The sequence below is a fragment of the Pygoscelis adeliae genome, unplaced genomic scaffold, assembly GCF_000699105.1.
Source record: "Pygoscelis adeliae isolate BGI_AS28 unplaced genomic scaffold, ASM69910v1 Scaffold100, whole genome shotgun sequence".
Classification (NCBI taxonomy): domain Eukaryota; kingdom Metazoa; phylum Chordata; class Aves; order Sphenisciformes; family Spheniscidae; genus Pygoscelis; species Pygoscelis adeliae.
The window spans coordinates 1811185-1838816 of NW_008824034.1; the positions used below are offsets into that span (position 1 = coordinate 1811185).

General features: G+C 37.1%; 2 protein-coding genes across 2 annotated transcripts in view; one reads left to right on the forward strand and one right to left on the reverse strand.

The window, feature by feature from the left end:
- MCTS1 (malignant T cell amplified sequence 1) overlaps nucleotides 1-484 on the reverse strand; it is a 12307-nt gene extending 11823 nt beyond the window's left edge. The window contains exons 1-2 of the mRNA XM_009331202.1: nucleotides 471-484; nucleotides 193-196 (exon numbers count right to left, since the gene is read on the reverse strand). Coding sequence (XP_009329477.1) covers nucleotides 193-196; nucleotides 471-484 — 18 coding nt within the window. The remainder of the gene's footprint in view (nucleotides 1-192; nucleotides 197-470) is intronic.
- On the forward strand, nucleotides 73-26121 carry CUL4B (cullin 4B). Its single transcript, XM_009330840.1, has 20 exons — nucleotides 73-1014; nucleotides 3722-3837; nucleotides 8604-8707; nucleotides 9642-9711; nucleotides 10204-10277; nucleotides 11310-11472; nucleotides 11573-11662; nucleotides 11941-12023; nucleotides 13160-13227; nucleotides 14359-14477; nucleotides 15309-15501; nucleotides 16592-16696; nucleotides 17001-17111; nucleotides 17874-17959; nucleotides 18797-18904; nucleotides 19167-19280; nucleotides 20266-20371; nucleotides 20448-20620; nucleotides 21155-21307; nucleotides 22508-26121. The coding sequence occupies exons 1-20, from the start codon at nucleotides 483-485 to the stop codon at nucleotides 22601-22603; spliced, it is 2664 nt and encodes an 887-aa protein (XP_009329115.1). The 5' UTR covers nucleotides 73-482; the 3' UTR covers nucleotides 22604-26121.
- The last annotated feature ends 1511 nt before the right edge of the window (nucleotides 26122-27632 follow it).

Below are 27632 nucleotides of genomic sequence, written 5' to 3' on the forward strand. Positions count from 1 at the left end.
GGAGGCGTGTGGGGCGAGGGGCTGGAGCCGAGGCGTGAGGGAGCCCGCTGCTGCTCGGCGGAGACGAGGCGGGCGGAGCAGGAGGGGAGCGGAAGGAAAAGCCGGGGGAGCGGGCAGCCGTGGGGGAATACTGGTGTTGGAGAGAAGAATTGAAAGAAGCTAGTGGGTGGCGAGAGGCAGGCGCGGAGACGCCCCGCTGAGAAAGGAGCAAAAGCAGGAAAGCAGAGACAAACTACGAGAAGAAAGAAAGTGATAAAGAAAAGGGGAAGAGAGGAGATAAAGCGATTCCTCCGAGAAACAAGAAAGCGAAGGAGAGGGAATACGGAAGGACTCCACTGATGAGAGAGAGGAGTTGAAAGACACCGCCCCCCCCCCCGAGAGCCACCAAACAGAGACTGACTCTAGAGCTCGCTCGCTCTCTCTCTCTCTTTGTCACACCACAAGGATTTGATGCCCCTCAGCCTGTTCACTTCTGTGTGTTCATGTTTCCCACAGGTTTCTCTTCCCCCAACCCCCCAGCTGCAGCCCAGGAGGTCAGACCTGCCACTGATGGTAATACCAGCAGCAGCTCCTCCTGCAAGAAGAGAAAGTTAAATAACAGCAGCAACAGCAATTCTGAAAGAGAAGAATTTGATTCCATTTCTTCCTGCGCCTCTTCTCCTTCCAAAAACACCTCCTCATCATCTTCCTCCATCATCACCACCTCCTCGTGCTCCTCCTCAGGGGTTGCCTCCTCCAACCATCACCTCCAGAAGAAGCTGCGCTTTGAGGACTCCGTGGATTTTATTGGACTCGATGTGAAGATGGCTGAAGAGTCTTCTTCCTCCTCCTCTCCTGCTGCCTCTTCTCAACAGCAGCACCAACAACAGCTCAAAAATAAAAGCCTTTTAATTTCATCAGTGGCTGTGGGGCACCATGCAAATGGCCTGACCAAAGCTGCCTCCTCTACTGTTTCCAGTTTCGCCAACAGTAAACCTGGCTCTGCTAAGAAATTAGTGATCAAGAACTTTAAAGGTAACAGGCCATAATTTGTCACAACCTATGGGGAGCTGGCACTCAACTTTGTGTTTTGTTTTCAACATGAAAACCGGTTGGCTTTCAAATAGCTCCAAGTTTTACAGGAAATGCTTTTCTGTGGTGAACGTTTCTATACTTATGTAAAGGGGGAATAATGTTTTATGCTGCATACTTGCCCAGTCATGTACACATCCTGAGCTACACTGCGCTGCTTGGGATTGTTTTTCAGACTCCTTTCACTCTGTCTGTTGAGAAGGCCTTAACTTGTATGTTAGATGAAAGGTTTTACTACTTAAGTGTGCAAATCGCCTTTCTTCGAACTTTTAACGTTTGTTACCTCTTTTCTAGTAATCCTGATTCAGGGCTTAGTATATATTTTATACCAGTTTATGATAAGTCTTTGCACAGAATGCATTTTTTTTAAATCGGGCCTGAATCTATATGTCTTGCCTCTATCCATGTTGCCTGTTTATAGGTTAATCTGCCTGTGCTTAGTTTTAATTGTTGAAACTAAGGTGATTATCAGGCTATTATGGTGGATTTCCTTTCTGGTTTCCCCACTTGTCTCTAAGTAGGTAGCTCAGATTTTTGCTGAGTGTTTTCCTTGCAATATCCTTGCTGTAATTTTTATTATTCAACTCTTTAATGTCTTTTCTCTGTCTTAACGTAACTCACTTCATAAGCTTACATTATTTTATAAATTCTCTCAAAAGATGTGATTGAGATTCTTGAGTATTGTTACTAGAGACCAACTGAAGCAGAGAAATTAAACTTCTCTGTTGTGATGATGCTGCTTCATTTTCTAGTAAACAAAAATACAAACAGGTGTAGGCAGAAAGCTTAGCTAAAATTCTGTCATTTTTTTCCCTGTAAAGACGGGGAAATCGTGGGCTTTTTTTACCCCCTGCCTCTTGCTATCTTCTAAAATAGTCTGATAGCTTGCTTTCTTGGGTTGTTTTTCTTTTTCCCCGTGTGTTTGGGGTTGGGGGGGTAAAAGATATTACTGACATTAAAATTAATTGATACAAATGTTCTGTAGAGATATCGCAGAAGGTAGGGATTAGGATTATTTTAGCCACTGTAATGTTTTACAGCAATTCGTGATCACAGTGTAACTTTTTGCTTTAAGGTCTTCCTAATTCTCAAAAATGTTCTCCGCCCATCGTGTCATCATCATTTAATTTGACTGATTATTTTAAAACTTATGATGCATGATAGTGAGAAATAAATGCCACTTCTGTTGCTTGTACACTGTTATCTCTAAAGGAAGTCAACTTTTCACGTTTAAGATACTTGTTAAATGTCTTGGATTGCATGGTGCTGTGATCATCATTGCTTATGAATTTTAATCACTTGCCTAAAAAGGATGTCTCAAGAATCTGCCAGCTTTGCTTTTTGTTTACTCTCAGATGCTAAACTGAATAATAGTCTTAAGATTACTGTCTTTATCTTAGCGTGACAGCAATAACATCCTTTACAACTCAAATTACTTCCTAAAATCCAGTATTTTGGTATTTACTCCTGAGTAGCATACTCATTAGTTGCTAGTGAAAATAGGCAAGTCTCACTTGTAGTTAGTGGTGTCTCTAGATTGTTACGGTACAGCTAATGTTGGGATATTGCCAATATTGTATGGAAATGCTTGGGAGGACAAAAAAATTGCTTCTCTCTGTTATTTCTAAAGAAATCATAAAGCTTTACAATTTGTTTTTTACCATTAGGTATGTAAAAGTCGATTTTAATAGAGTATAAACTCTGGGCCAATTTCACCTGTTGGTGGCATGGATGTGCATGTGAATTCCTCCCTAAATTTTCTCCTCCTTCCTTCTCCATTTGGGAATGTGCTTATTAGAACAAAAAGGGTCATTTTAGCTAGTTATGAGAACACACAGAATTTTAAAATAGTCCTGGTATTCTGAGGATGTGACTTGGGGGAATCTCTCTTAGCCTGTTGTAAATGCTTTAGTCTTGTTAAAGATGCTGTGTAGCAGGGGCATCTCTAGAAAAGAGGCTGAAAAAAAGAACGGAAAGAGTCAAATCTGCAAAGCTTGAGCTATTTGAACATTAAAAGAGGGCTTAACTCTAACAAATATCCGCTGGCCAAGCCCCAGAGAGATGTAAATGGATTAGTTTGAAATAGAAAGGTTTTCCTTGCAACCATAAAGCCTGTATTATAATTACAGTATTTCCATGCATGTTTCTTGAGGGTTTCTTTCCAACTGTTAATACAGAGTAGAATTAATGAGCAGTAAATTAAAAAAATAAGCTTTACACAACTCTCTATCTTTTAATCCATCATTTTCAGCTTTTATCTTCACTTTCTTTTAGCTGTGCTGTCCTGGTAGTGAAAAAGAGTATAATGAAGATGTAGACCATTCTTGCTGTTTTTTACCCTTTTATCCCATCTTGGGCTGCTCAGACACAGTATTGTGATTTTTATAAATCACACATACTGTTTGAGCTACAGATGCTGTGATGTGTACGTGAAGAGCAATACTGAATTTTTACAATGCATTACTATTTCACATGTAAATAAGATACTGCTTTTACACTAATGCTTTCTTTTCATGTAAGCATAAATTAAAATCTAGAGCATCAGCCCATACCTCTTTCCTCTCAAAGCTACATTTTTCATTTCTGTAAAAGGTAAAATGTTCTGCTTTTTCTAAATACTTTCTCAAACTCTATATAACTTCTTTTAAAGATAAACCCAAATTGCCTGAAAACTACACAGATGAAACCTGGCAAAAACTGAAAGAAGCTGTAGAAGCTATCCAGAACAGTACTTCAATTAAGTACAATTTAGAGGAGCTCTATCAGGTAAGTGCTTTAAGTAAAAGCGATGGGGTAGGGGGTTTTATTTTGTTGTTGGAATTTTTTTTTTGCTTAAAACACTTTTAATACAGTGGTAAGAATTTGACATTTTGCTTGATAGCTGCTTTTGTCATTGAAAAACTTTTCATCAAATAGTTTCTTAAATTTTAAAATCATCAGTAAAAATTTCACAAGACCTAATATTGAACTCGGAAATTTTTTGACTCGCCACAACATAATCCAAGGTATGGTTTCCCTTGCAACAGTTGACAAGAATTAAATAAGGCAAGGAGCTGTATTCCCTTTACTGTTTGGGGGTTTATGGTGTGTAGCTGCTAAAGGAGAAATGTGAAATCCTAAAACGCTGGTGTTTAGGTAGGAAAAAGATCATAGTTTGGGTTGGAAGAGACCTTTAAAGGTCATCTAGTCCAACCCCCAGAAGGTGATTTATATTAAAATATAATCCTTTTTCTGAAGACAGTATCTGTCCATGATGGAGGATCATAAATCATTTAAAAACTGAAACTTTTTATTTTGACTTCTTAAAAGTCAATGGAATACCATTTTTCTTCATGACTTGTATTATTTTGGTTTGAGCGTAATTTTTTATCATTCAGTGTTCTGTCTATTCTGACAACTGAGAATAAAATTTATTCCCAGCAACAGCTTTGATTATTTTGCCCTAAATGTTTTAGGAAGTGATCAGACTTGAACTGCATTTCCTAACTTTTTTTATAAGCTCCACTTCTGCTTTTTCAGCTGAATGTGTTCGGGAGACTTCCCCCTCCTCACCTTTTCCCTACTAACGTCGTGGTACTTGTGGTTTTAGCGGCCTAGCAACAGTACTCCTTTAGCTAGGTATTAGGAAGCACTTACACTTTTTACTCTATTTTTAAAGCCTTTATTACCTGGTTAGTTGTTTGATTTGTTCCTCTCTGTGTGTATAGCCTTCTCTCCACCTGTTTCCAGTGTCTCTTCTTCCCCTGCCCTCACCTTGTCCATAAAAGTTGTATTTGGATTATGACTGATTTCTGTGAAAAGTTGGGGTGAAAAATCCTGTTTGCGCAAGGTTTGGGGGCAGATTTAGGGAAGGATAAATTGCTGTTCCTCGTGAAACCAAGAACCTCATGGGCCAAGTTCTTCAGTCCAGTGCATTTTTAAGCTCATTATAATCTTTTATAATGTTCAATTAATCTAAAAATAGCTTTTTTTAACAGTTTGTCAGGATAATGTATTGTTAAAGTAACAATAGTGTTGTTACTTTTGCAAAACTTGGTGAAACTAATAACAAATTACAATCCACTGTATTGGCTGGTACTGTAAATTACTTACTCGAGACTGAACAGAGCAAATAACTGTTAATTAAATACTTGAAGGATATCCAAAATTGTTTTAAAATACAAAGTTCTATTGAAAGCCTGGCTTCTGCTTCACAGTTATCACACATAAATTTCACACTTAAATTTCCGCTCACTTTTACCACAGGCTTAATTTAATGTTGCTTGTGCTCAGAAAACCAAAAATATGCTTTTTTCTTTTAAATCTCAGTTTTAACATTGTAATAACTTAGATACTTTTCAATGAAATAGAGTGCAATCAAATATGAGATTTTCTTTTTTAATCTAAAAACAAATGTCTTGATTTAAAAATAGTAATAGGAATCACTAGTGTTTTTAAATGCTAACTAAACTAATGTCATTTCTGAACAGCTGCTTGGTAAATGGATCTGATGCCAAATATGCCTTGGCAGATACCATTATCCAAGCATAGAGGGGAATTGCAAAAGAGTCTGCAAAAGTTCTGCTGCACACCTCAAAATAAGATACTTCTTTTTTTAATGGAGTTAAACTTCTTGAGTTTGGTTTAACTCTTGTCTGTGTTGGAAAATCTCACTGAGCAAACATTTTGAGGCTTTATTTCTTTGTGAGACACTAGCTTCATACTTGCTTTGTTCCTCCCCAGCAAGAGAAATAATACACATCTTTGAGTAGCTGAAGCGCTACAGAATTGACAGCTTCTTTATTAGAAAAATTTTCCTTAGCTTAGTACCAGAAAACAGAGATCTAGAACTTTGGCACCAGATCCCTAGTTAACTTTTTTTTTAATCAATCACAGAGTTAAGTACTTCTGGAAAGTTCTGATTTTTCTCCCATCAGATCTGTGTTCAGTTCTTTTTCCTACTTTTCCCCAGCACACAAACTCAGGTGTGGATGCTGCAATAAAAATTAAAAAAAAAACAAAAACAAAAACAAAAAACCAAAACAATATATATTTTACAGAAAGGAAATATGGCGCTTCACCTTCAGATGTTCTGACCATCTTCAGGGCACAGATTCCCTGATCAGAAAGCTTTATTCCACTAATTCAGAACAAGATAATTTTGTGAACTAGAGCCCCTAAAGTTGTTGGGAATTTTTGATACATTACAATTATCGTTGTGTAACACCAGTAATTAAATGTGCAAAGCGTAATATTGCAGTAGTGGTGTTATGCTCCAGAGAGCAAATCGTAGTAAAAGGTTTTGTATGTGTGTGCTTAGAAAGTTTAATCTCTTTTTAAAAAAAAAAAAAAAAAGCCAATTGAGCAGAATTCACAAATTAAAATTAAAACATTTCTACGGATGTTATCAATGAAGATGCAGAAATTTTGCACTTTATGTTCAAACACTCAATACTAGCAGACGTGTGTTTAACATTTTGGAATTTCTGATAGACAAATGCAATAGCCCAGCTTTATATGAACACTACATAAAAGTAAATGTCTATTAATATATGTTAAGTTATTTTGCTAAGAGTTAATGGTATGCGTTCGTCCATCTACAGTGCAGAGGCTAATTCATTTAAGGATTTGGAGCAGCATGGTTAAATAGTACTTGTTTTGATAGACAGCAGTGATGAAAATGTTGGTAGTTGAGATGGATGAACTGACCAGAAGTACAGCAAAATGGTCACTGGTGTCCTAGGCTGGTAGGTAGAAGCGAGACTAACTGTGGTTCTGCGGGTGACTAGCAAGTTCTAAAACACTCATCTTGCCGGCTCTTAGTTGGCTTCTCCAAAGTAAGGGGGAGAAAAGAAGAAACTCGTTTATTGCACTTGCTGCAGGCTCTTCGAGCTTAGTGTTTTCCATCCCCTTTTTCTTCTGAAATCAAAGTAGCGGTTATTTCCTGTTTTGCTGCAGTTTCATTTAGAGCCTGACCCTGTGAGTACAATAGCAGAATAGAGCTGAGCAGTGTCCGTAACCTACTCTGAACAGTGAACTGTAGAATATGTTTTCCTATCACATCATTATTTTGTTTGGGGTTTCTTAAGCATGAAGGCTGAGAGTTGAATTCGTTGCGATTTCCAAATATTAAGATATGTACGCTTCAGTGGTAATTCTGGCTTTCCTAATAATCATCATTCAGATCTGTTTTACCCTTAATTGGCACACTCACTCTCTTGCTATACCTGTTTGTTTCTGACAGTAGGCTTATGCAGGTTTGGTTTTCTTTTTTTGTTTTGTTACTGTTGTGTGGGATTTTTTTTTTGGTGGGGTTTTGGTTTTGGTGGGGTTTTGTTTTTTTTAATTCCTCCATGTCCTAGAGCCAGTATTAGCTGTAGTGCACTTGCTCTAGAGGGTTGTTTACTGTTGATACTGAGAATGATTACTGTTGATATCCTAAGATAAACTGAGGAACTCCTTGTTTAGCTGTTTTGATTGTTGCTGTGCTTTTAGTGGTGGCCGCTTGCTGTTTGCCAGTGGCTTCTGTTTGGACTGTTGGGAAATATCCTGAGGGACTTCAGTGTAATGGAGTAGATCTGCTCTGTATACTTCTGAACTACGCTGTCCCTGCATGGTTGCCTGCATTTGCTGGGGAACAAACTTGAGAGGCGTTAGTTGAAAATCATATATACCTCTCCTCTCTAGCTTCTACAAATGTTTTACAGAATGATCACATACTGCATCTTTTGCCAATCCACAAAGAGTTAAAGTTGCTCAGTTGCTTTCCAAATCTGGGCAATTGGTATAAATTTTGGAAAAGCCTTGAGTTACACTTATGGACTTCAGAATGCTTGTTTGCTTAATCAATCTCCAAGACATGTCCCCATTAAACTTTTCGCTTCTTGCTGTGAAGCACAGCGACAATTCTTCTAATACTTGATTATGATCTAGAAATCTGAGATTTGTCACTGTAAACATCTGGAATGTAGTCATAGTACTAAAAATTGTTCAAGATTATAACTAAACTTATTCAGGCAAGGTGTTGATGGATGGAGAGAAATATATATAAAAAATGTGTGTATGTATGTACTTTTGGGGGTGAGGGAAGCTTAATCAAAGAAAGGACTGCGAAGGAAATAACACTAGCAGTGCTTTTCTACTAATATTAGTGTGACTTGCAGAACACAGCGGTTAATAAAATTGAGACCTTAAGTGTCTGTTTTGAAGTATGAAACCCAGCAAGCTGCTGGAACATATTAAACTAACATCCTTGTTCTTAGAGATGCAAGTCCTGCAGTTCCTTATGAGATATTGGTACTCCAACTGAAATTAATAAACTGTAAGCTGTTCAGGGCATGGCCTTCTTTTGTCTCTTATTACCATTATAGTGCCATGTCTCTGTAGTGTTTTGCATGCAGCTGTTAACTATGTTACAATTAAAAGCTGGTAGATTTTTGAGTGAGAAGCAGAAGAATACCATGGTTTGTTTTGGGGTTTTTCCCTGCTTTCCTTGTAAAACCACATATAAGAATATAAATAGATTTCTTAGTATCTGTTTCTCTTTACTTCAGGCTGTTGAAAATCTCTGCTCCTACAAGATTTCTGCAAACTTGTACAAACAATTGAGACAGATCTGTGAAGACCACATTAAAGCACAAATTCACCAATTCAGAGAATATCCTTTTTTTTGTTGTTGACAAGCCAAAACGTTTTTACCTGCCAGAATGTGGTGATGGATTTCTTTGACTAGTTCATGACAGTAGGCCGTGGTAATCTGAATTCCTAGTTTTTGCATAATTGGGTCTGTTTTCATTTTTTTGTGGGACCTCAGAGAACACTACTAGTTCCTTTATGTCTGTAACCATTTGAAAAGTTTGTGAGAGAGTTTCATTAGTATTTATGAAACACTGACATCTTAAAAAGCTCACATTAGACTTACAGCAAGGCTTAAAAAGGCTGTATTGGCTCTATCACTTCAGGGTTTTTTTATATGCTGATTTTGCCATGCTCAGAAACAGAAAAGTCTTCCAACAAGTAGTTCTTGTTCTCTTTTTGAAAAGTGCTAGTGGTCTGGCAGCATACAATATTAGTGGTTCTGTGGATTGAAATGTTTTATTTTCAAAAGTTTTGAGTTGCATCAGATTGAGATCCTGTTAAGTGGATATTAATTAGTACCAGAACTATGCAGTGAACTGAATACAAGTTAAATTTCAAGAACAAAATTTATCTCTTAAGGTTCTCTCTTAACATGAGCTGAAATTATAGTATCTGTGTAGTGGTGGGCTCTTACATGTATTGTGGATTGTTGGGTTTTTGAGGTGTGGGGGTATGTATATTTGTTCCACTCCCCAGGGATGGGGGATTAGGCAAAACATTCAAATGTATTTAGATCCTGTTTTTTAAATCATTCAAATCATTTTGATTTCTCATTGTTAACACAAGGGCCCTCATTAAAAATAAAAATTAACATGTTGCAAGAAGTTAACTGGTTCTTTTTGGGAGTAGGTGAGTTTGTTGTGCTCTCTGTTAAGTATCGTTAAAAAAAAATGTTGGTTCATTTCATTGCTAACACTACCTATTAATCATAATTTTCTTAATGATTTCTTCATGGATTCATTGGATAGTGTCCTTTTTCTAAAGAAAATAGACAAATGCTGGCAAGATCACTGCAGACAAATGGTAAGTTTTTTATCTTTTTAAAGAAAACCAGTTGCCTAGTCAGCCTATGGTTTGCTTAACTTTGTTCCTTTACAAACATACTGTGCTTCTGAAATGTTGTCTTAAATTTATATAAGGCTTCTTTGTGAAATACAACTGTATCTAGTTTGTTAGAAATCAAGCCTTGAAAATACTTGTCTGTAGTGTGTTTCTTGACACATTGTTCTGACCTTGGGGGGACACACACCCAACTCCTAACTGTTGTTTCTATGCAAACCTTTCTCCTTTTGTACCTATTATAAAAGGACCTATTCTTTTATACAGAAAGATACTAAATGTCACATTGATCATCTCACTGAGATTGGCAGAATATTTTAACCAAATCAATGCTGTCTAAGAAAGCACTGCCTGAAACCTGTCAGTGGGATTTTTTTTGTTGTTGAACGTAATTTGTGTTGCTCTTCAATTTCAAGAGTAAAATGATTGTGGCTTTTTTATTCCTTCTCATTACAGATTATGATTAGAAGTATCTTTTTGTTCTTGGATCGAACTTACGTACTTCAGAATTCAATGCTACCATCTATTTGGTAAGGGCACAAAGAATAAAATTATCGGGGGGTATATTTAAATTATCACATATATCTTGCTGATTTTCAGGGTTTATTTTAATATAAACTTTCTAGTGACCTGTAAATTAGACGGTGAGTGCATACATGCTTGTTGCAAGGGGAGATTTCACTTTTAATTTATCTGCCATGAATTTCAGGATTCTTCTAGAATAGCTGTGATAGCAAATTTCAGCTGAGTAGATAATCAGCCTCCAGTTTGCACCGTAAAAGGAAAGGGCCTGCTCAACAACTGAAGTGGGAGGGTTTGGGTTGCCCAGTTACTAGCTTTAACATGCATAGTATTCAAAGTTCTGTAGGTATTTTTGAAGGAAAAAGTTACCTAAAATAAAAGCAAGTTACTCTCTTTTGGACTTCAACCTCCCCCCCAGTATTTTAATAATGAGCAGATGCCCTACAGTGTCTTTGGCACTACCTGAATTACTTTGCCAGAGATTGAAGGAGTGGTGGATGGAGGGCCTGCCTTTTCCTAAAAGTGTCCAGACCCACAGTTTCGAATTCATGGAAGGTTTTAACTGGGATGCCCAAAGCAGAGACCCTTGTCTTTCACATCACTGAATTCTTCTAAGCTCTACCTAAGAATTAGAGATTAGAAAGTGATGGACAAAAAAGAATATTGTCTAACAGTTTAACCATGGAATTGGGGCCCAGGATGGCATTATTCTTTTCTCATGAAGGCTGCTGTTTATTCAGTTTCCATCATCCTGCCAACCAAGTGAAAAATAAAGACACTGCAAAAGTTAGGTGGTTATTTAGGAAAAAATACGTGCTTTGGTCTTTAAAACCTGTCGCTTGCTGTCGATGCTTTGTCATGGTTTATTTTAGTGTTTATGTGTTTGTTCATCTTGAGTGATTTGGGGGCAGAGGAATGAGGAATTTAAAGAATGCTAGTATTTATTGGCCTCTCTTGGATCTAGATCAAATTTTATTAATAGAGAATATTTGGGGTTGATTCTTACACAATTTATTGAACAGCCTTCATTTTCTTTTTAGGGATATGGGGCTAGAATTGTTCAGAACTCATATAATCAGTGATCAGAAGGTTCAGAACAAAACTATTGATGGCATTCTTCTGCTGATTGAGAGGGAAAGAAATGGTGAAGCTATCGATAGGAGTTTACTGCGAAGCCTTCTAAGCATGCTTTCTGACTTGCAGGTGAGTAAACTTGTTTCACCTTTAAACCAATAAACAGCTCAGATTCTTATTTAGTGCTCAGTAATCTTTATCCTGGACTGCTGTTGTGTTGTTTCCGTAGATTTATCAAGACTCTTTCGAACATAGATTCTTGGAAGAGACTAACCGCCTGTATGCAGCAGAGGGACAGAGGCTTATGCAGGAACGAGAGGTATTTTGAATGTTTAACCATATTTGTTACGCCTAATGACGAAGCATTTGTCAGGGAGAGGAACTATTCTGCTGCCTTAGCCAGCGTACAGGGCAATAATGTGACCTTTGTGTTTTATAGTACTCTGAAAAAGCAAATTCACATGCGGTTGCCTTTAGTCACAGTGCTAATGATTTCTGCTTAAAACTGGAGCTGCTGCTTCTGTCAGACCAGTATTGTCTTTTTTTTTTCCCCTCTTGATTTATTTTAAACGTACAAAACTACTCTGGCATTTTCAGGTTCCAGAATATCTTCACCATGTCAACAAGCGCTTGGAAGAAGAGGCAGACAGGATAATCACTTATTTAGATCAGAGCACACAGTAAGTGCAATCTCTCTTTGCTTGGTATTGTTAGCTGTTTGGCTCTTCTTCTGTTGAAGGCCATCTGATAGCTACAATTTAATTCAGTTATTGACTGACCATCAAATGCTTCTCAGTTCCCACAATTCCTGGTTTACAATGAAGCACTGTCTTGGCTCACACAGCTAATATCCTTTTCTTTTAAGCCACTAATTATTTTGACATAAATGTTGTTGGGCATTTGGTTGGAGAAAAATAGGCTGCCACCCCCAGTCCAAACATCTCTTTCTTGCTGAAATGCAATTAATCAGCTGTCATCCTACCTGATAGAGGTAGGTATCCCTACGGGATAGAGAATTCTCAAGCTAAAGGCTCTGAATATTTGCATTAAAGTATTTGCATATTCTCTATAGAGTCTGGGAAATTACTGACTAATGTCACTCTTCAATCTTTTCTACTTAGAGGTAGGATTTCCTCAAATACACTCAAGTGGAGGTCATCACGGGTAGGACAGGAGAAATGTTCTCCTAACATAAAGCCGCAGCTGTTGTGTCTGAGAGAAAATGTAGGTCACTAATGTAACAAAACTCTTCGAGCAAGTGGTAGCAACTTCTTAAAGAGCAAGTACAGAGCATCTCTGAGAGGAGGGTGTTTTATTGCTACTGTCATACATTTTTATTTCCTTCCTCCTTCAGCTGTTAAAAACATTTAGCTTGTTTAGTGGCTTCCTTCTTCCACACCGTTGTTAGTGGCCAACTCCCTATTTTGTTTTTATACCTCTTGACTCATGAGGTGTGTTTTTTTTCTTCTCCTTGGTTTGTCTCCCAAGACATGAATCTCCTCCCACAAAGCAAGAGAAGGTGTATTCTTTGACAAACTTTTGCCCAGTTTCTTCACTGATGGAATCATTGTCCAGCTGCCTAGAGGTCATGTACAACAGGCTTATTGTGTGAATTAAATCCTCAGTCAGCAAACAGGAAAAAGATTGCTTAGTGGGGAGGAAAAAGGATAAATATGTGTATAATCATTTTAGGTCCTTGGCCACAGATAATTAGAGCACTCCCAATTACAAGTGTAGTTAACATAATCTCAAAAAAAGGATTTAAAACTGTCAATAATGGGAAAAGGAAAAGTAATTCTAAACATTTTTTCTATAGGAAGCCACTAATTGCTACTGTAGAAAAGCAACTTCTAGGTGAACATTTAACAGCCATTCTTCAGAAAGGTAATCTTTCTTCTTTATAGAAATGTTTCTAATTACTGCTTCGGGGCTTTCAATTCCTGTGCTGAAAAAGAAAGTGACAGATTCAGGTGCTGGGGGAGGACACAAGCTACATCATTCTTTAACGCCCTTTGCTACTCAGTTCATGAAATAGCATTGACCATTTTACAGGAGGGCAAGTACCATTCTCCGTGTCAGAGCTAAGGAGACACAATGCTGTGTTCAGATACACAGCAAAGCAAAAGGAAAACTAGAATAGGGGACTCGAGTTCAGTATGTTAAATAGCATTTTGAAGACTCAGAGGTAAAGGAGTAACCTTCAAATTATGGCTGTACCAGAAAGGGGAAACATGATTACTCACTGCTCACAAAAAGCAGCTTGTTTTAAAAAATTAGTACAATTTGAGCAATGAAGAACATTGCCTCAGTTCTGCAACAGTCTCTGTGGAGTCAGGTGACCCACTGTTGTTCTGAGGGGTGGTCTGGAAATAGATACAGGTGCAGCAAGAGTTGAATAATAAAAGAAAATGATCAAGTCCTTACTTGCCAGATTCTGGATGAAACAGGTATGTGAGCATCTTCCTGCACATCTGTAACACACTCTTTATTGAGAGGAGTGCAATATTTACCCATCTACTTTCTTAGAACCTTGCTAAGGAGCATCAGGCCTTCTTTGCCAAAAAGTTGAAAAGTGAAAGGTGAAGATATTTCTTGAAGCTGCTTGCCTTCAAACATCTGTAAAATCTATTTTACAGCTGGAATTGAGACTCAGAGGTCTGTCTTGCCAAAGAACCTTTCCTTCAGATCAGTAGAGCATAAACTTTTCAAATCTTTAGGCAATAGTAAAGCAGAAGCAAGCAAAGGTGTTGTGATAAGTATGTTATGTAAAGTACATGTAGCCTAAGATATCCAGTGCGATAACAAGGTTTTTAAGGTTTGACCTAGTTCAGGTAGCCATTCTGTGTTTCACCATTAAATTAGGTAGCTTAAAAAAAAAAAAACTCAAAAAAAACCCCACCACTAATTGCTTGATAAAAGATACTAGCTTTGAAGAGGTCCCTTACTGTAATAATATGCTGCGCTTTCTTTGGATTACTCTGGTTTTAATTTCTATTTAAATTCTCTCATTTGTAGGTTTAAACCACCTTCTTGATGAAAATCGAATTCAAGACCTGTCTCTTCTGTATCAGTTGTTCAGTCGTGTGAGAGGCGGAGTACAGGTTCTCTTGCAACACTGGATAGAGTACATAAAGGTACTGTCTCTAGAACTCTGGAACAGATACCTCTTTTGTATCGATGGGGTTTATACACAGATATTTGAGTCATCTCTGTAAACTATTGCATTGTTCTAAGAATTAAAGATTACTTGCTTATAAACATACATTTAATGGGCAGCTTTTGAAACTACTAGGAAAAGTACAGTAACTGTTCTAGCCCTATCGAAGAAAATATTGAACATTGTTGAATTATTGAACTCCAAATAAATTTGGAGGTTTTATCTTGCTTATAGTTAGTTGTGGGGGACAACTAGATTTCTCCAATAGACATTTTGGTAATGGCAGAACATTTCTGTCTTCTCCCTGCTAAAATTTCTTGTCAGAATGAGTGGTAGCTTAAGTTACCAACCAATTGAAGTTCAAAAAGCACTTGAATATCACTTAAGATGTTTCACCTTATTACTCAGTGAAAACGTTGTCACAGAAAGTATGGTTGTTGTGAAGGAAGGCTTTGTAATGGCATAGGAGTGCTGTTAAATAAAGTTGAGTTTTAGTGGGAGCTTTACCTGTGTAAAACCTGAGGATATAGATGTTTTAAAAGGGTGTGTTAATTTGTCACGCTTAAGTTTATTTCTTCAGACAAAAGTTCTGAATCTGTTCGCTTATTCATAGATTGGTTTTGAATCAACATACAAGGTCTAGGAATGGTCATATAGTAAATACTTCATAATGCTATTACTTCTATGGTGTTAGTGGAACTAATATGAATACCAGAAACAAGACATCACAAAGATAACTTAAGCTTTCAGAAGTCATGTCATTCAATCCATTATTCAGGCTAATTGAAAGATATGTTTTATTTTGCAGGCATTTGGTAGCACCATAGTAATTAATCCAGAAAAAGACAAAACCATGGTCCAAGAACTACTTGATTTTAAAGACAAAGTTGACCATATTATTGATGTTTGCTTTCTCAAGAATGAGAAGTTTGTAAATGCCATGAAAGAAGCCTTTGAAACATTCATTAACAAAAGACCAAATAAGCCAGCTGAACTCATAGGTATTTCTCTTCAGTTTCTTCCCATGTGAGAATTTGGGTGGGGGACAAGAGCTGATGCAGCTTACAGATGGGATATGATGGAATTGTGTGTTAAAAGACGTTCTGCGCAATGCGTTGTCAAACTGGGGGATCTACTGTGCCTTATTATGCAAGTGAGTTACTTGATAGGATAGCGCTGAACATCAAGAACAAGCTCTATTCATCAGTTCACTGGCTAGGCTATGGAAGAGTGAAGAGTATTAGAACTTAGGCATTCCAGCAATTGACTGGTGTCCAGATGTGAGAATACTGCTAATAATTTGACTTTTTCAGGAGCTTACATAACTGTGCCACCAACACATGTGCACAGAGCTATTAGGGCTCTACATAGATACCTGTGTTTTAATATATAAAAGCGAAGAGATGAGGATGCACTGTACCTCTCATGTTACGGGGGCTGAGCCGTAGTTTGCAAAGAACGTTGTTTACAGATCTGTGCGTTACAAGCCTGGCTCTCTGTGCTTTTGAATACCTTAATCATTTCCCCACACAGTGAATAATACCTGCTTTGCAGTCTGTTGTGCTGTTAGGCTTGTGGAGTAACGCTTTCTGCCCTCCTTTTTTTAAATTAATTCACTAACTGTAATGTGCTTACAAACCATTTGAAATTAAAACAAACAGTAATCTGCTAGAGAAATTCAGCAGTATAGTCAACACATTTAAATAACTGGTTTACGTGTTTTTCTTCTGATATTTTTGCTTCCATTATAGCCATGTCAATCTATAGCAATAGTGACTTTTTACTTTGAGATCATAATATGGACCAGGATTTTTTACATACGCAAAAATCTTTTTTAACATTATCTATGCTAATAAAGTTAAGCAGTAATTGCTTGTCTGAAAAAGAGATTAGGCTATAATGTTTTTATATTTTCATAGAGGCTATAAAGTTATATCAAGCTAGCTGTGATGAGACTGATTTGAAGGTAATTTCAGGATCCTTTACATTTCCAAAAAATTTCACAATATTAGATTTTAAAAAAAAAAAATTCATTGTTTCATTGTGATACTAAGCATATGCTAAACTTTTCATTCCCCAACACTCTTCTAGCTAAATATGTAGATTCAAAGCTTCGTGCAGGCAACAAAGAAGCTACTGATGAAGAACTTGAAAAAATGCTGGATAAAATTATGATCATATTTAGATTCATATATGGTAAGTATTGCTTTTTTTGTGGGGATACAGTTGTTTAATTAGTAACATAAAGGTACTTTGAAATAATTTTTGCACTCTGCATTTTCAAGTGTTTGTTCTCTGTAGATGCAGTTTGCTGGTGTAGTGCTGTTTAACTAATTTGCATATTAAAATACCGATAACAAGACCTGAGTCAAAATCTGTGGAAATCTTAATGTGAAGGCCCTTGTTAGCTTTACTGAGCGTTGAATTCGGCCTCTTGTAGGTAATGTTTGTTTAAAACAAACAATGACTTGTGATCACTGTCAAATCTCATCTTTTACAGGAAAAGATGTCTTTGAGGCCTTTTATAAAAAAGATCTAGCAAAGAGACTATTAGTTGGGAAGAGTGCATCAGTAGATGCTGAAAAATCTATGCTTTCCAAACTCAAACATGGTAAATATCTATCTATCTATCTATCTATCTTATCAGCTTGCTTTCTTTTAAAAATAGTTTTAACAGGCCTTCCCAGAAGTGCTGTTTGTATTTCCCCTTTGCATGAGGGCAAAAACCTCGTGTGCAAGTCTTGAATGACTGGTGGGTTTTGAGGAGATTCATTTGCTTTTAGTTTTGTAATTACAGCAGCAATAGCCAAAAACCAGGAGCTTAAAGTGCATGGTGTATCTTGGCCTGTGGGATAGAGTTGAGGTTCCCTGCTGAATAAATCAGTGATGTGCTCAGAGAACTTGAGGATGACTTCTGCTTGTTATTCACTCTGTATAAAGTCTGAAACATGAAGCTGCCAGCTAGCAGTCTTCTAGTCTGGTCTTCATTGTTTCATAGGATGGAGTCTTTTGACTCCATAAGACTTTTGGAACTTGATCTTGTTCTACCATCAGGAGACAGTTTGGCAGGCAGCTGATAGGGATTAGAATTTTTGTCTGAGTGACAGGTTGCCAGTGGAGTCTTAAGGATGAACAGTCATGTCCACGTGGAAAAACAGTTGGGTTGCAAAATAGCTGCCACATTAAAACATTTTCCCCCTTCTTGTTTATAACCTTATTCTGTATCTTAATTAGAATCCAGGTCTTTATGTGAGAACATATGCTGAAATAGGTTGTCTTGCTTCAAAGTACTTTCTGATATTTAGAATAACTACTCTATGGTCTTGAAAATAAACAAGATTAATTTTTAAGATTTAAATTTTCTCTTTTATAGAATGTGGAGCTGCTTTCACCAGCAAACTTGAAGGAATGTTTAAAGATATGGAGCTTTCAAAAGACATAATGATACAATTTAAACAGGTACTGCAGGAAAGCCTGCCATGGCTCCTTCATTTACTTGCTTTTTGAATGAGTTATTCTCAGAAAGCCTAATGAGAGGGTGCAGGATGTATTCAGTTGTGAACATTTCTATTGTAATTGAGTTAAAACTCCTTTTGAATTATTCCAGTTGTCTGTAATGTTCTTTCACTATGGAGAAAAGGACTTTGTAGGTGACTGCTTTCAAAAGGAGTGGACGAAAGCCCAACTGGGAAAACAGTCTCTACTGAAAATCAGTCGGAATCTATTCCTTAATTCTGCGCTGTCTGTGCTTTTGAAAATTTTACTGAATTTATTAATGGTTTTCCTGAACAACAAAGCAAAAAACCTGAAAGAAGCTTCTTTAAAAAAAAAAAAACAAACCCACAAACAAACACCTGCAGTAATAAAAGAAGAATTGTAAACTTATAAAACATTTTAACACCAGTTATAAAACATTTTTAAAATGACTGTATTCTGATGAACTGGCTTGTAAGTTTTTGCCTATTAGTTTTAGTAGTTCTGTAATGTGTTGATTACAAGCAAATTTTAACATTCTTTCCTCCATTCACACATAATTAGGTGGTGCATCTTCACATCAGCCTGCTAGAACACTTCTTTTGCTGTTTTCTCCCTGTATGGAAGTGCCTTTAAAACTTCGGAAAAGTGCTTTTTCTTATCCTAATTGTCTTGTATGTAACTCACAGTTTATATAGCAAAGACATCATAAGGTCACTTGTCTTCTATGCTCTCGTTATGCCTGTTCTAACTTTTCAGTTCTACCTGAAATATGTTTAATAAACATTGCTTTATTTCAATTTACTTTGTTTCTTTCTGCAGTATATGCAAAACCAGAATGTACCTGGCAACATTGAACTAACAGTGAATATTCTGACTATGGGTTATTGGCCAACCTACGTGCCTATGGAGGTCCATTTGCCCCCAGAGGTAATGACGATAGATGTATTATACCAAGTATCAGCCTATCAGTAATCCGTCTTGATATAAACTGCAACTTGGTTTTAAATATGCGTATAATCTCTAGAAAGAAATGCGGAAGTGTCTTTTTTAAATAGAGTTTGTTTTCTTTTCTTGCAATCCCCTTCATCTTTCTAAGACTTTATTTAAGGCTTATTTGATTGTAGAGGAGAGAAGGATGCTCTTAAAGGAGAAATTGTCTTAGTGTTTTGGGTTTCTTCTTTTTTTTTAGATGGTAAAACTGCAGGAGATTTTCAAGACGTTTTATTTAGGAAAACACAGTGGTAGGAAACTTCAGTGGCAGTCAACATTAGGACACTGTGTACTAAAAGCAGAATTTAAAGAGGTGAGTGTATTGTTTCTTTTATTCCTGTTGCTTTGCCGATTCTAAGTCTGGCTTGTACCTTAGGGATATATTGGGAAGCTTTTTTGTGCTGTGATGGAAAACTTAGTACTGTTTTTGCAATTACTTTTAACTTTTGACCTCTTGCTATCATTTCCGAAGTTGGATGTTTCTGAAATAGATGTATTAAGGTCTAAGAAGATGTATCTGATATCTGTGTTGGTGGGAAAAAAGAAAGGGTGTTAGTTACTGCTTAGGGAAGATACCCAGTGGGTTTAGTTCCATATTAAAAATGGCACTAATTTTTATACTGAGGAGAAAAAAAAAATGGGCCGTGTTCCATAGATGACCTTAGTTCATCTTACAGGGTTAAGCATCTTTATTTCAGTAGTGAAAAGCTTACTGTAAAGTTTTGGATTGTACAAGAACACAACTGTTTTTAAAGGGCTTCCAGTTATTCCCCTTCAGTGTTTTTTCATGGGCACAAACATATTTCAAGAAAATTTCTCTCAGGATAGGAATGCTTACCAGTTCTATTCTTCAGAAAAATGTTAATGGTAAAACAAGTATTATCAAACTTGGTTGTTTCAAAGATCCTAGTTCCTAATACTGTGTTTCTTAAACTGTTTGTGTTACACTTTGACTTAAAGGTCTTTCAAATTGTAATTTTAAGCACTCAGTGCTTTGAGATTTGTCTTGAGTAAGTTGATGCATATCTTGGGTGAGTTTTGTCACTGGATATAATAGTCTAACCTTCTGACCTCTAGTTTATTCTACATTTCATAGTAAACACAAGATGACCAGAATGTTATTTTATTCATTTGGGAATATGAAAGAATAAAAGTTAATCACATCCTTTAAGTGAAATAATTAACATATGAGTGACTTGTTCCTCCCACTCCTCCCCCCCCCCCCCCCCAAAAAAAAAACAAACACCAAAACCAAAACAAACCAGCCTAGTGATGTCTGTTAATTTCTCTTGTGACAGGGCAAAAAAGAACTTCAGGTCTCCTTGTTCCAGACACTGGTGCTGCTCATGTTTAATGAAGGAGAGGAGTTCAGTTTAGAGGAGATAAAGCAAGCCACTGGGATAGGTCGGTATTGAAAACAGCTGACTACTTCCAAGTGTTCTTACCAAAAAAAAACCTAAACAACTTGTTTCTGCTTTAGAGGACGGAGAGCTGAGAAGGACACTTCAATCTCTGGCTTGTGGCAAAGCCAGAGTACTGACTAAAAGCCCCAAAGGCAAAGATGTGGAAGACGGTGATAAATTCACGTGTAATGATGATTTCAGACATAAGCTCTTCAGGATAAAGATCAACCAAATTCAGATGAAAGAAACGGTATATTCTTTTTAATCCCCTGGGGTTTAGATCCTTGGGTTAAGTATCTCGTTGCCTGCCCATTTACAAGCTTTGTTCCTCTCGGTTGTAACGTACATACTGATATCTCTGTAAAAGTTAAACGTATAATTTGGATGATAGCACATACCTAACAATGCAGACTTAAATGTGTGCTTCCATACTAACTTAGACACCAGTGATGTTAGATGTCTCTAAATAAGGTTGTTTAATAAAGTTCCAATTAGTGAATGTTCTTTTCACCCTTGGAGCTTTACTGAATGGTTTGTGAAAATAGACACACGTTCACAGTCAATTTTCCCCGACAGCCATCCACTGCAAAATCTGTGCAAAGATTTTAATTCCTTGTAGAAGTGGTTTTTTAATAATTGGTCTTCATATTTGTAAAGGATTTGTCAAATATTTGACAACAGACATTTTACTGTCTTACACTGAGAATTGTCTTAGAGATACAAAGAAGAATTGTTTTGACAGTTCTAATGTTCTCTTTAAAACTTTTCTGAATGGATCCTTCAGGTAGAGGAACAGGCAAGCACTACAGAGAGAGTATTCCAGGACCGGCAATACCAGATTGATGCTGCAATTGTACGAATCATGAAGATGCGCAAGACACTGAGTCATAACCTGCTTGTGTCAGAGGTCTACAACCAGCTTAAATTCCCAGTAAAGGTGTAGTACTGATTTTTCTTCTTCTAAAACTTTACTACTTCTTTTTATATTCCCTGGCCTGTCCTCAGTTAAACAGTGCTTCTGTCTAAAACATGCATCTTTTTACTATTGGGAAGGACAAACACTCACTTTCAGGAATTTTTAAAATGCCAGTTGCATTCATTTATCTGAATATTACCTCAGGCTCTTAGTAAGTTAATAAAACCTACTACCAAAGGCTTTCAGAACCAGAGTCTGTTAGCAGTAACTGTGAAGCTAGCTCTCCTCGTACACTGTTCTTCTTGCACTTAAGTGTTCTGGCAACGTGTTCTTGGGGACAAGGGGAAAATGATTCAGATATGTAATGCAGAATTGGTTTTGATTCTTAATTTGGTTGATACTTTTTAATAAACTAATAACCACTAAATGTACAGTGGTTTTTCCAGGCAGATTATATTGGTTAATATATATATATGCACACACACACACATATATATATGTGGAATGAAAATTAGATGTTGGTTAATGTCTTAAAGCTAAAGAAGCCCACAGTTGCAATATAAAATGAATAGCTTACTTACTGTGTACAAATGGAAACGGGTTTTAAAATACTGATGCATCTGTTTGACTTCAAATATACAGTGCTTTCTATCAATGGAAACGTAAAATAAAAGGTACTGCCATCTCACTCTGTCTTGTTAAGTTAAGTTATGTTAAGTTCCTGCAGGCCTGTAAGTATTGCATAAACTGCAGTTGGGCTTTGCAGGGTTATAACAGATGATTTAAATTATTTTCCTCACTCTTTATCATGAGGTATTTTTATAAAGTCCTTCACCCAACAAAATCATAGGGCACCCAAACTGTTGCAAAACTCACTCGCATCAAGAAAAAATGAAACTTTTACTAGGTAAAAGTCAGAAATAGAAACACTTTGGTATGTAATGCGTGAATAGCAGTTCTTTAGAGTTCAGTTTAAACAGCAGCAAATATCTTTCCTGCTGTAGAAAGTCTATGGCTGCAGGTGACAAGCTAGTTTTGTAACTTTCTCTTAAATCAATTATACTTTAGAAGCTTTGATGCTTTAAGGGATTTTTTTTTTAAACTGTGATTTCTGTTTCCTCAGCCATCTTAAACAGTATGGATATTTGCCTTCAGTAGAAAGAACGAACTGAGAAACATGGACTGCAAAGTAATAATGCTGACATCTGCTTTATTTTACAGCCTGCTGACCTTAAGAAGAGAATAGAATCCTTAATTGACAGGGACTACATGGAAAGAGATAAAGAAAACCCGAATCAGTACAACTATATTGCATAAACATATGTTGGCCTTTGTTTTACTGCACACTTGGTGTCATACACAGTTGCCAGTGGATAAACTAGCCTGTTGATCCCGTTAATTGACTTTTTATACTACCGATGATTGAATGAAAGCAGTGTAATGGAAAAGTATAGTAGAGTGGACTTCTTTCAGTGGTTAACATGCCCATTTAAAGAGTACTATTTACATTTTAAGAAGAATGCTGTTGAACTCTTTGCATGTTATTTAGTAAGATGTGCAGAAAGCTGAAAGAAAGTACCTGGTCTTTGTGATTCCATTTGTCTCTGGGTCTGAAGAGGAGTCCCTTGATACATGACAGATGTCTTTCACACCTTTAAATGGAAACAGAAGGTTAATTAATATAAGAAAATAGCCTTTAAAATGCTTAAACTGCATGCAAACTTTTAATTTACTGTACAGAATGCATTTCAGTTAGTAACATACCATTGGTTTGGTCGATGCCCACACTTGGAATTTTCCCTTGAGGGAGGGAAAATGGGGAATAAGCCAAGCTGTGCTTATTGCTTATCTAATGGAAAATATTCTTGGTCACAATTAAGACAAAATGGTACCAATATAAAATGATGTATAAAGTTTGCAGTGTGGGCATATATACTGTATATACAAACACCATTCTTAAATAACTGCTACAACAAAACAAGTTCAGATTAGATTTATATGGCTTGCCTGTAAGACTTAGTGTTCACCTTTGGGAATTTTAAGCATAAAACAGCCATAATGGAAAAAGTGACAGTTTTTACTAGTCATGGGTAGGAGGCCTTCACCTCTTGGCAGCAATACTCTAGAAAAGAGAATCTATTTACAGATATCTATGAAAAGCCACACTGTTCTTGTGGTAAAGCTGTAAGAACAAAAATTACAAATGGATTTTAATACTTGTTTTGCTTTGCAACATTCTAAACTTGAACTAACCTCAAGGTTTAGACAGGGCAGCTCTTCTAAGACTGCTCTGCTTTGGATTGCTTTAACTTAAAGCTTTAAGAACTCAGCCCTAGATGTGGCAGGCCTCCTAGAACCCAGAAGCCTACCTCTCATATAGTAAGTTAAGTATTGCTACAAGGCATCTAAAATATATTTTCTTAGATGACCAGAGAGCATTCTTTGCATCTTTATAAGACATGGGAGAATAAGTCACTTGAATGTAGAGCTTTGTTTCAACAACATGCATTTTTTTTATTGCTATAGCAGCATGTGCCAGGAATAGATGGGAAAAAAAAAAGTGTCAGCAGAAAAGATAACTCCTCCACATAACAGTTCTTCCTTACCCAGCCAGGCTTTAGACCTACGATCAGCTGTGTTGCAGAGCACAATGAAAAACCTCATCCTCTTTCAGGCACTGATAGTCCTGGGGAATACCAGATATTTCTTGAAAGCAAGATGTTACTTTTGTTTAATGGCAGTGTAACTTAGCTCTCTATGATCTATAACTTTTATCACTGTGATCCCACATTCAGGGGTGTGCATGTGTGAGCGAGGGAGAGTGTGTGTTATGTGTGTGTATTTTGTATCTGACACATCCCATCCTTATTGCTTTTTTGATCTACTGTTTAATTCCATATTTTCTCCAGCTGTGTTTTCTCTCAAGCTCTTTTATATGCAGTCCTCAGCTGACAGATGAAGCAGATGTTTTTTTCTCCTACTAAATTATTTGCTGTCACCCTCTACTAACTGTCATACAGCTCGTTGTGATCTGCAGAAAATCTGCCTTATCCTTTGACACTATTGCAGCGTAACCACTGGTAGACATCCAGGACCACCCTTGCCTCTGTAAGAAAAATACTCACAGTAGAGTTATCTGGTAAGAAGCTTGAAGACTGCTCCTGCAAATCTTCAAGTATTAGTTCAAATAGAGATCCACTGGGGAGGAAAGAATGTGTCGTCCCGTCCGTCCCCACCCCACCCCCCGAAAAAGAAAAAGAGCAACCTGTGTTTTGCATTCAATGTTCCTTTTTCTTGTATGTGTTTTGTATCTTTAGCCAATAAATGATTCCTTTTAAAAAGGTGTTTTGGAGAAGGAGCATAAAACTTAACTCTTTGGGAGGCAGGAGATGATGAATATCAGTATTGAACTGGTTCCATTCAGTCTGTTGTAGCATATAAATCTAACACTCCTACATTTTTAAAATACCTATTCTGGTAAAATCCTCCCTCATTAGACAAGTGTGTTGCATTCAGTCAAACTAACCGGAAAGGTCTGAAAGCTTATTTAATTTTTATCCCATCCATTTCAGTAATTTAAATGCAGAAAATATTAGATAGAAAATGTTCTCAAATCTCATCAGAGTTCCACGATGTGAGGCAGACCCTAAGCGGCAATCTAGTTAAAGCAACCCAAAGAATGGACTTTGAGAACCCTCGCTAGGCCGAGAGAGGGGGTGAGAGAGGGGAGGGGAGGGGAGGGGAGAAGGCTTCTCCTTCTTGTATCTTCATGGGTTTTCCCCAAGAACTTGTTCATCTCTTCTGCTAAGGTCTCGCTCATTCCTGGTTAATGACAAAGCTGCAGCCAAGATTTATTGTCCAGCCGTACAACTCCGCAACTTCTTGCTGGGATCATGTGCCTGCCTATTGAGCCATATATATCTCTGTAAGAAAAAAATTAAAGTGGGCTTGGACCACAACTCATCTGGCTATAACACAGCTTGTCTGTTTGGCCACACATTTTTAATCTTGACTCTTGCATGCAGTTTATAGCACCTTGTTCATAAGAAATTGCAGTTTATTCTTAGAAATATATATTTTAGGTTTTTTAATCTTTATACCCATAAATGGACTATTTTTTTGTCTTGGCTGGTTTAAAAAGTGACCATTTTGTTTAAATGCTGTAATTGCAAATGTGTTGTAAACGTTGTTTTGTTCTATAGTTTACACAAAGGTGCCAAAGTAAATAGTTAATAAAAAAAAAACAAACCCTAGCAAATTGTTAAGTTGCTTTAGCTGTTCTTCATATTTTGGTCTCTGCCTTTTTTTTTGTCAGTCTTTCATTTTTTCCTAGACATATCATTTGCCCTAATGCTTTCTTTAAAAAAAAAAGTGCATCTAAAGAAATGTTCACATACCACTTTTTTTAGTGATTTCATATAGTAGGAAGAATATTTTCTTTGAAACGTTACACTAAAATCGTAAGAGTACAGCAGCATTCAAAAATGTAATATACTTTTTGTATAACAGTTCTTCAGAGTATGTCTGGAGTGGGGAAAAAACTAACCCTGTTACTTTTCAGAAGCCTCTTCACTCGGCTACCAGAATACAAAATTGTGCTTTTTCACTGCATCAAAAAGTTACCGTTTATGCAGACTTGCAAACAGGGCATGTATCACCGTTGCATCCTTCGATGCAAAAAGCAGCAAAACCTTTTTTATGTTTCATAAGTCTGATATGGGTACAGAGAGTCTTTCTTAAGTTGGTAAATAATGTAAATACATGTCCTTTCAGAGAGTGAGTCTGTTATCTAGGTATTTTGTGTCATTTAATAAATATTAAACAGTTTTGTGTTGATAAACTCGTGTGTAAAATGCCTTCTTACTCAAAGTTCTGTATGTTGGGCTTACTAATGTTTGTGGCTTCTTTCAATTCTTTAGCTTGTGCTTTGATAGCAAAATACCTGTTTGCTACTTAAATATAATAATAAGTAGTTCCTTCTTCATTCAGTCATTAAAATCCCTTGAGTTTTCTAAGTGGCTTCCATTCCTGAATTTTTTTTTTTTTTGTTACTAAGTCTTCTACAAGGTTATTGGAGGGGAAGGAAATAAGCATCCTCGCAAACTCTGAATCGGGATTAGAATGTGTAGAAGTGTGAGAAATGGTACAAAAATACCAGAGGTGGTGGCTTGTTGCTAGTAGAGGAGGCTGCTGTCCTGCTGTACGACTATTCCTTGTCTCCCAGCACGGTTAGTAATTTTTTTAATGGCTCTGGCACAATTATTGAAGTACAAAGGACAGGGCTGGACAGGGAACTTGCTTGTTATCGATGATGGCCCACTGGGCCATTTCTTAAATTTTTTTCAGCCCTTTGGAACTGCTGGACTAAACCTGAGCAGTATTGTCAGGAATATCTTCAGACCGGCCTTTTCTGGTGCAGCCGCTCTGAGGACTTAGTGGAGAGGGGAGGCGGAGTGTGTGAATTTTACTTTCTTAGCTGTGGAGGGGTGGTTTGGAAACACGGATAGCTGTAGCAAAGCAAGTGCTGATCCTCCAAACTGATCTCTGTTGAAGGCTTGCATGTACTGCAGGGAGGCTGACCTTGCACAGCACTAATGTAACAGCAAAACGTTCCTAGTGCACGGTGGTTTCAAACAGGTATGGTAAACGTCTTCCACTAATACTGCTCAGGGGCTTGCTTCTGTTATAGCTTGGAGGCATCTAAATGCATGGGATGGTTTTTCCACTAACAATTTCTCCTTAAAGAGAATGTTTCCTACGTTCTCCACAATCCTACAGAATTTCGTTGTAGGAAAAAAAAATCCTACAGAAGCAGATAGGTATTTGGAGATGGATAGATCTTCTGTGTGCTCGGAGAAAAATGCCAGAGCAGGAAATACTTTTCGTTTCTGTTACTGTATGAAATGCAATATAAATTACTGTACTTTCTTCTGATTTTGAGAGAAACCGGTGCCAAATCAAATTTAAGACGGTAGCTTTGGATTTATCTTCCCCCTCCCCCTACCCCCTTACAGAGGCAAGGGCTTGTGGACATACTGCGGCATTTACAAAATGAACACCTCAGAACGAACTTGAGGGGTTGAGAGACGTTGGACTTTGTGCAGAGGGTATCTTGTAAAATATGGAGTTAACTGGGAAGAGGAGCAATGGATGTTGATCAACCTACAATGGAGCAGGTTTTTCTTCTGGTTAAGTAACTGCTTCCTGATACAAGGTCATCTTTAAAATGACTCTTGCAACTTGCCTTGCTGCTGCTTATGGGAAATAAGCATTAGGATATAAATGAAAGAAGAAAAGTAATTTGAAAGTTAATTTTCTAAAATCAGTAAGACATTGCAGCACCATA

Bases quoted from the DNA above. Each gene is read 5' to 3' on its own strand.
- CUL4B (XM_009330840.1), top strand. From the start codon at position 483: ATGTTTCCCACAGGTTTCTCTTCCCCCAACCCCCCAGCTGCAGCCCAG. The intron at 13,228-14,358 runs GTAATCTTTCTT...TCTCATTTGTAG, and splicing joins AACAGCCATTCTTCAGAAAG to GTTTAAACCACCTTCTTGAT. The intron at 17,112-17,873 runs GTAAATATCTAT...TCTCTTTTATAG, and splicing joins GCTTTCCAAACTCAAACATG to AATGTGGAGCTGCTTTCACC.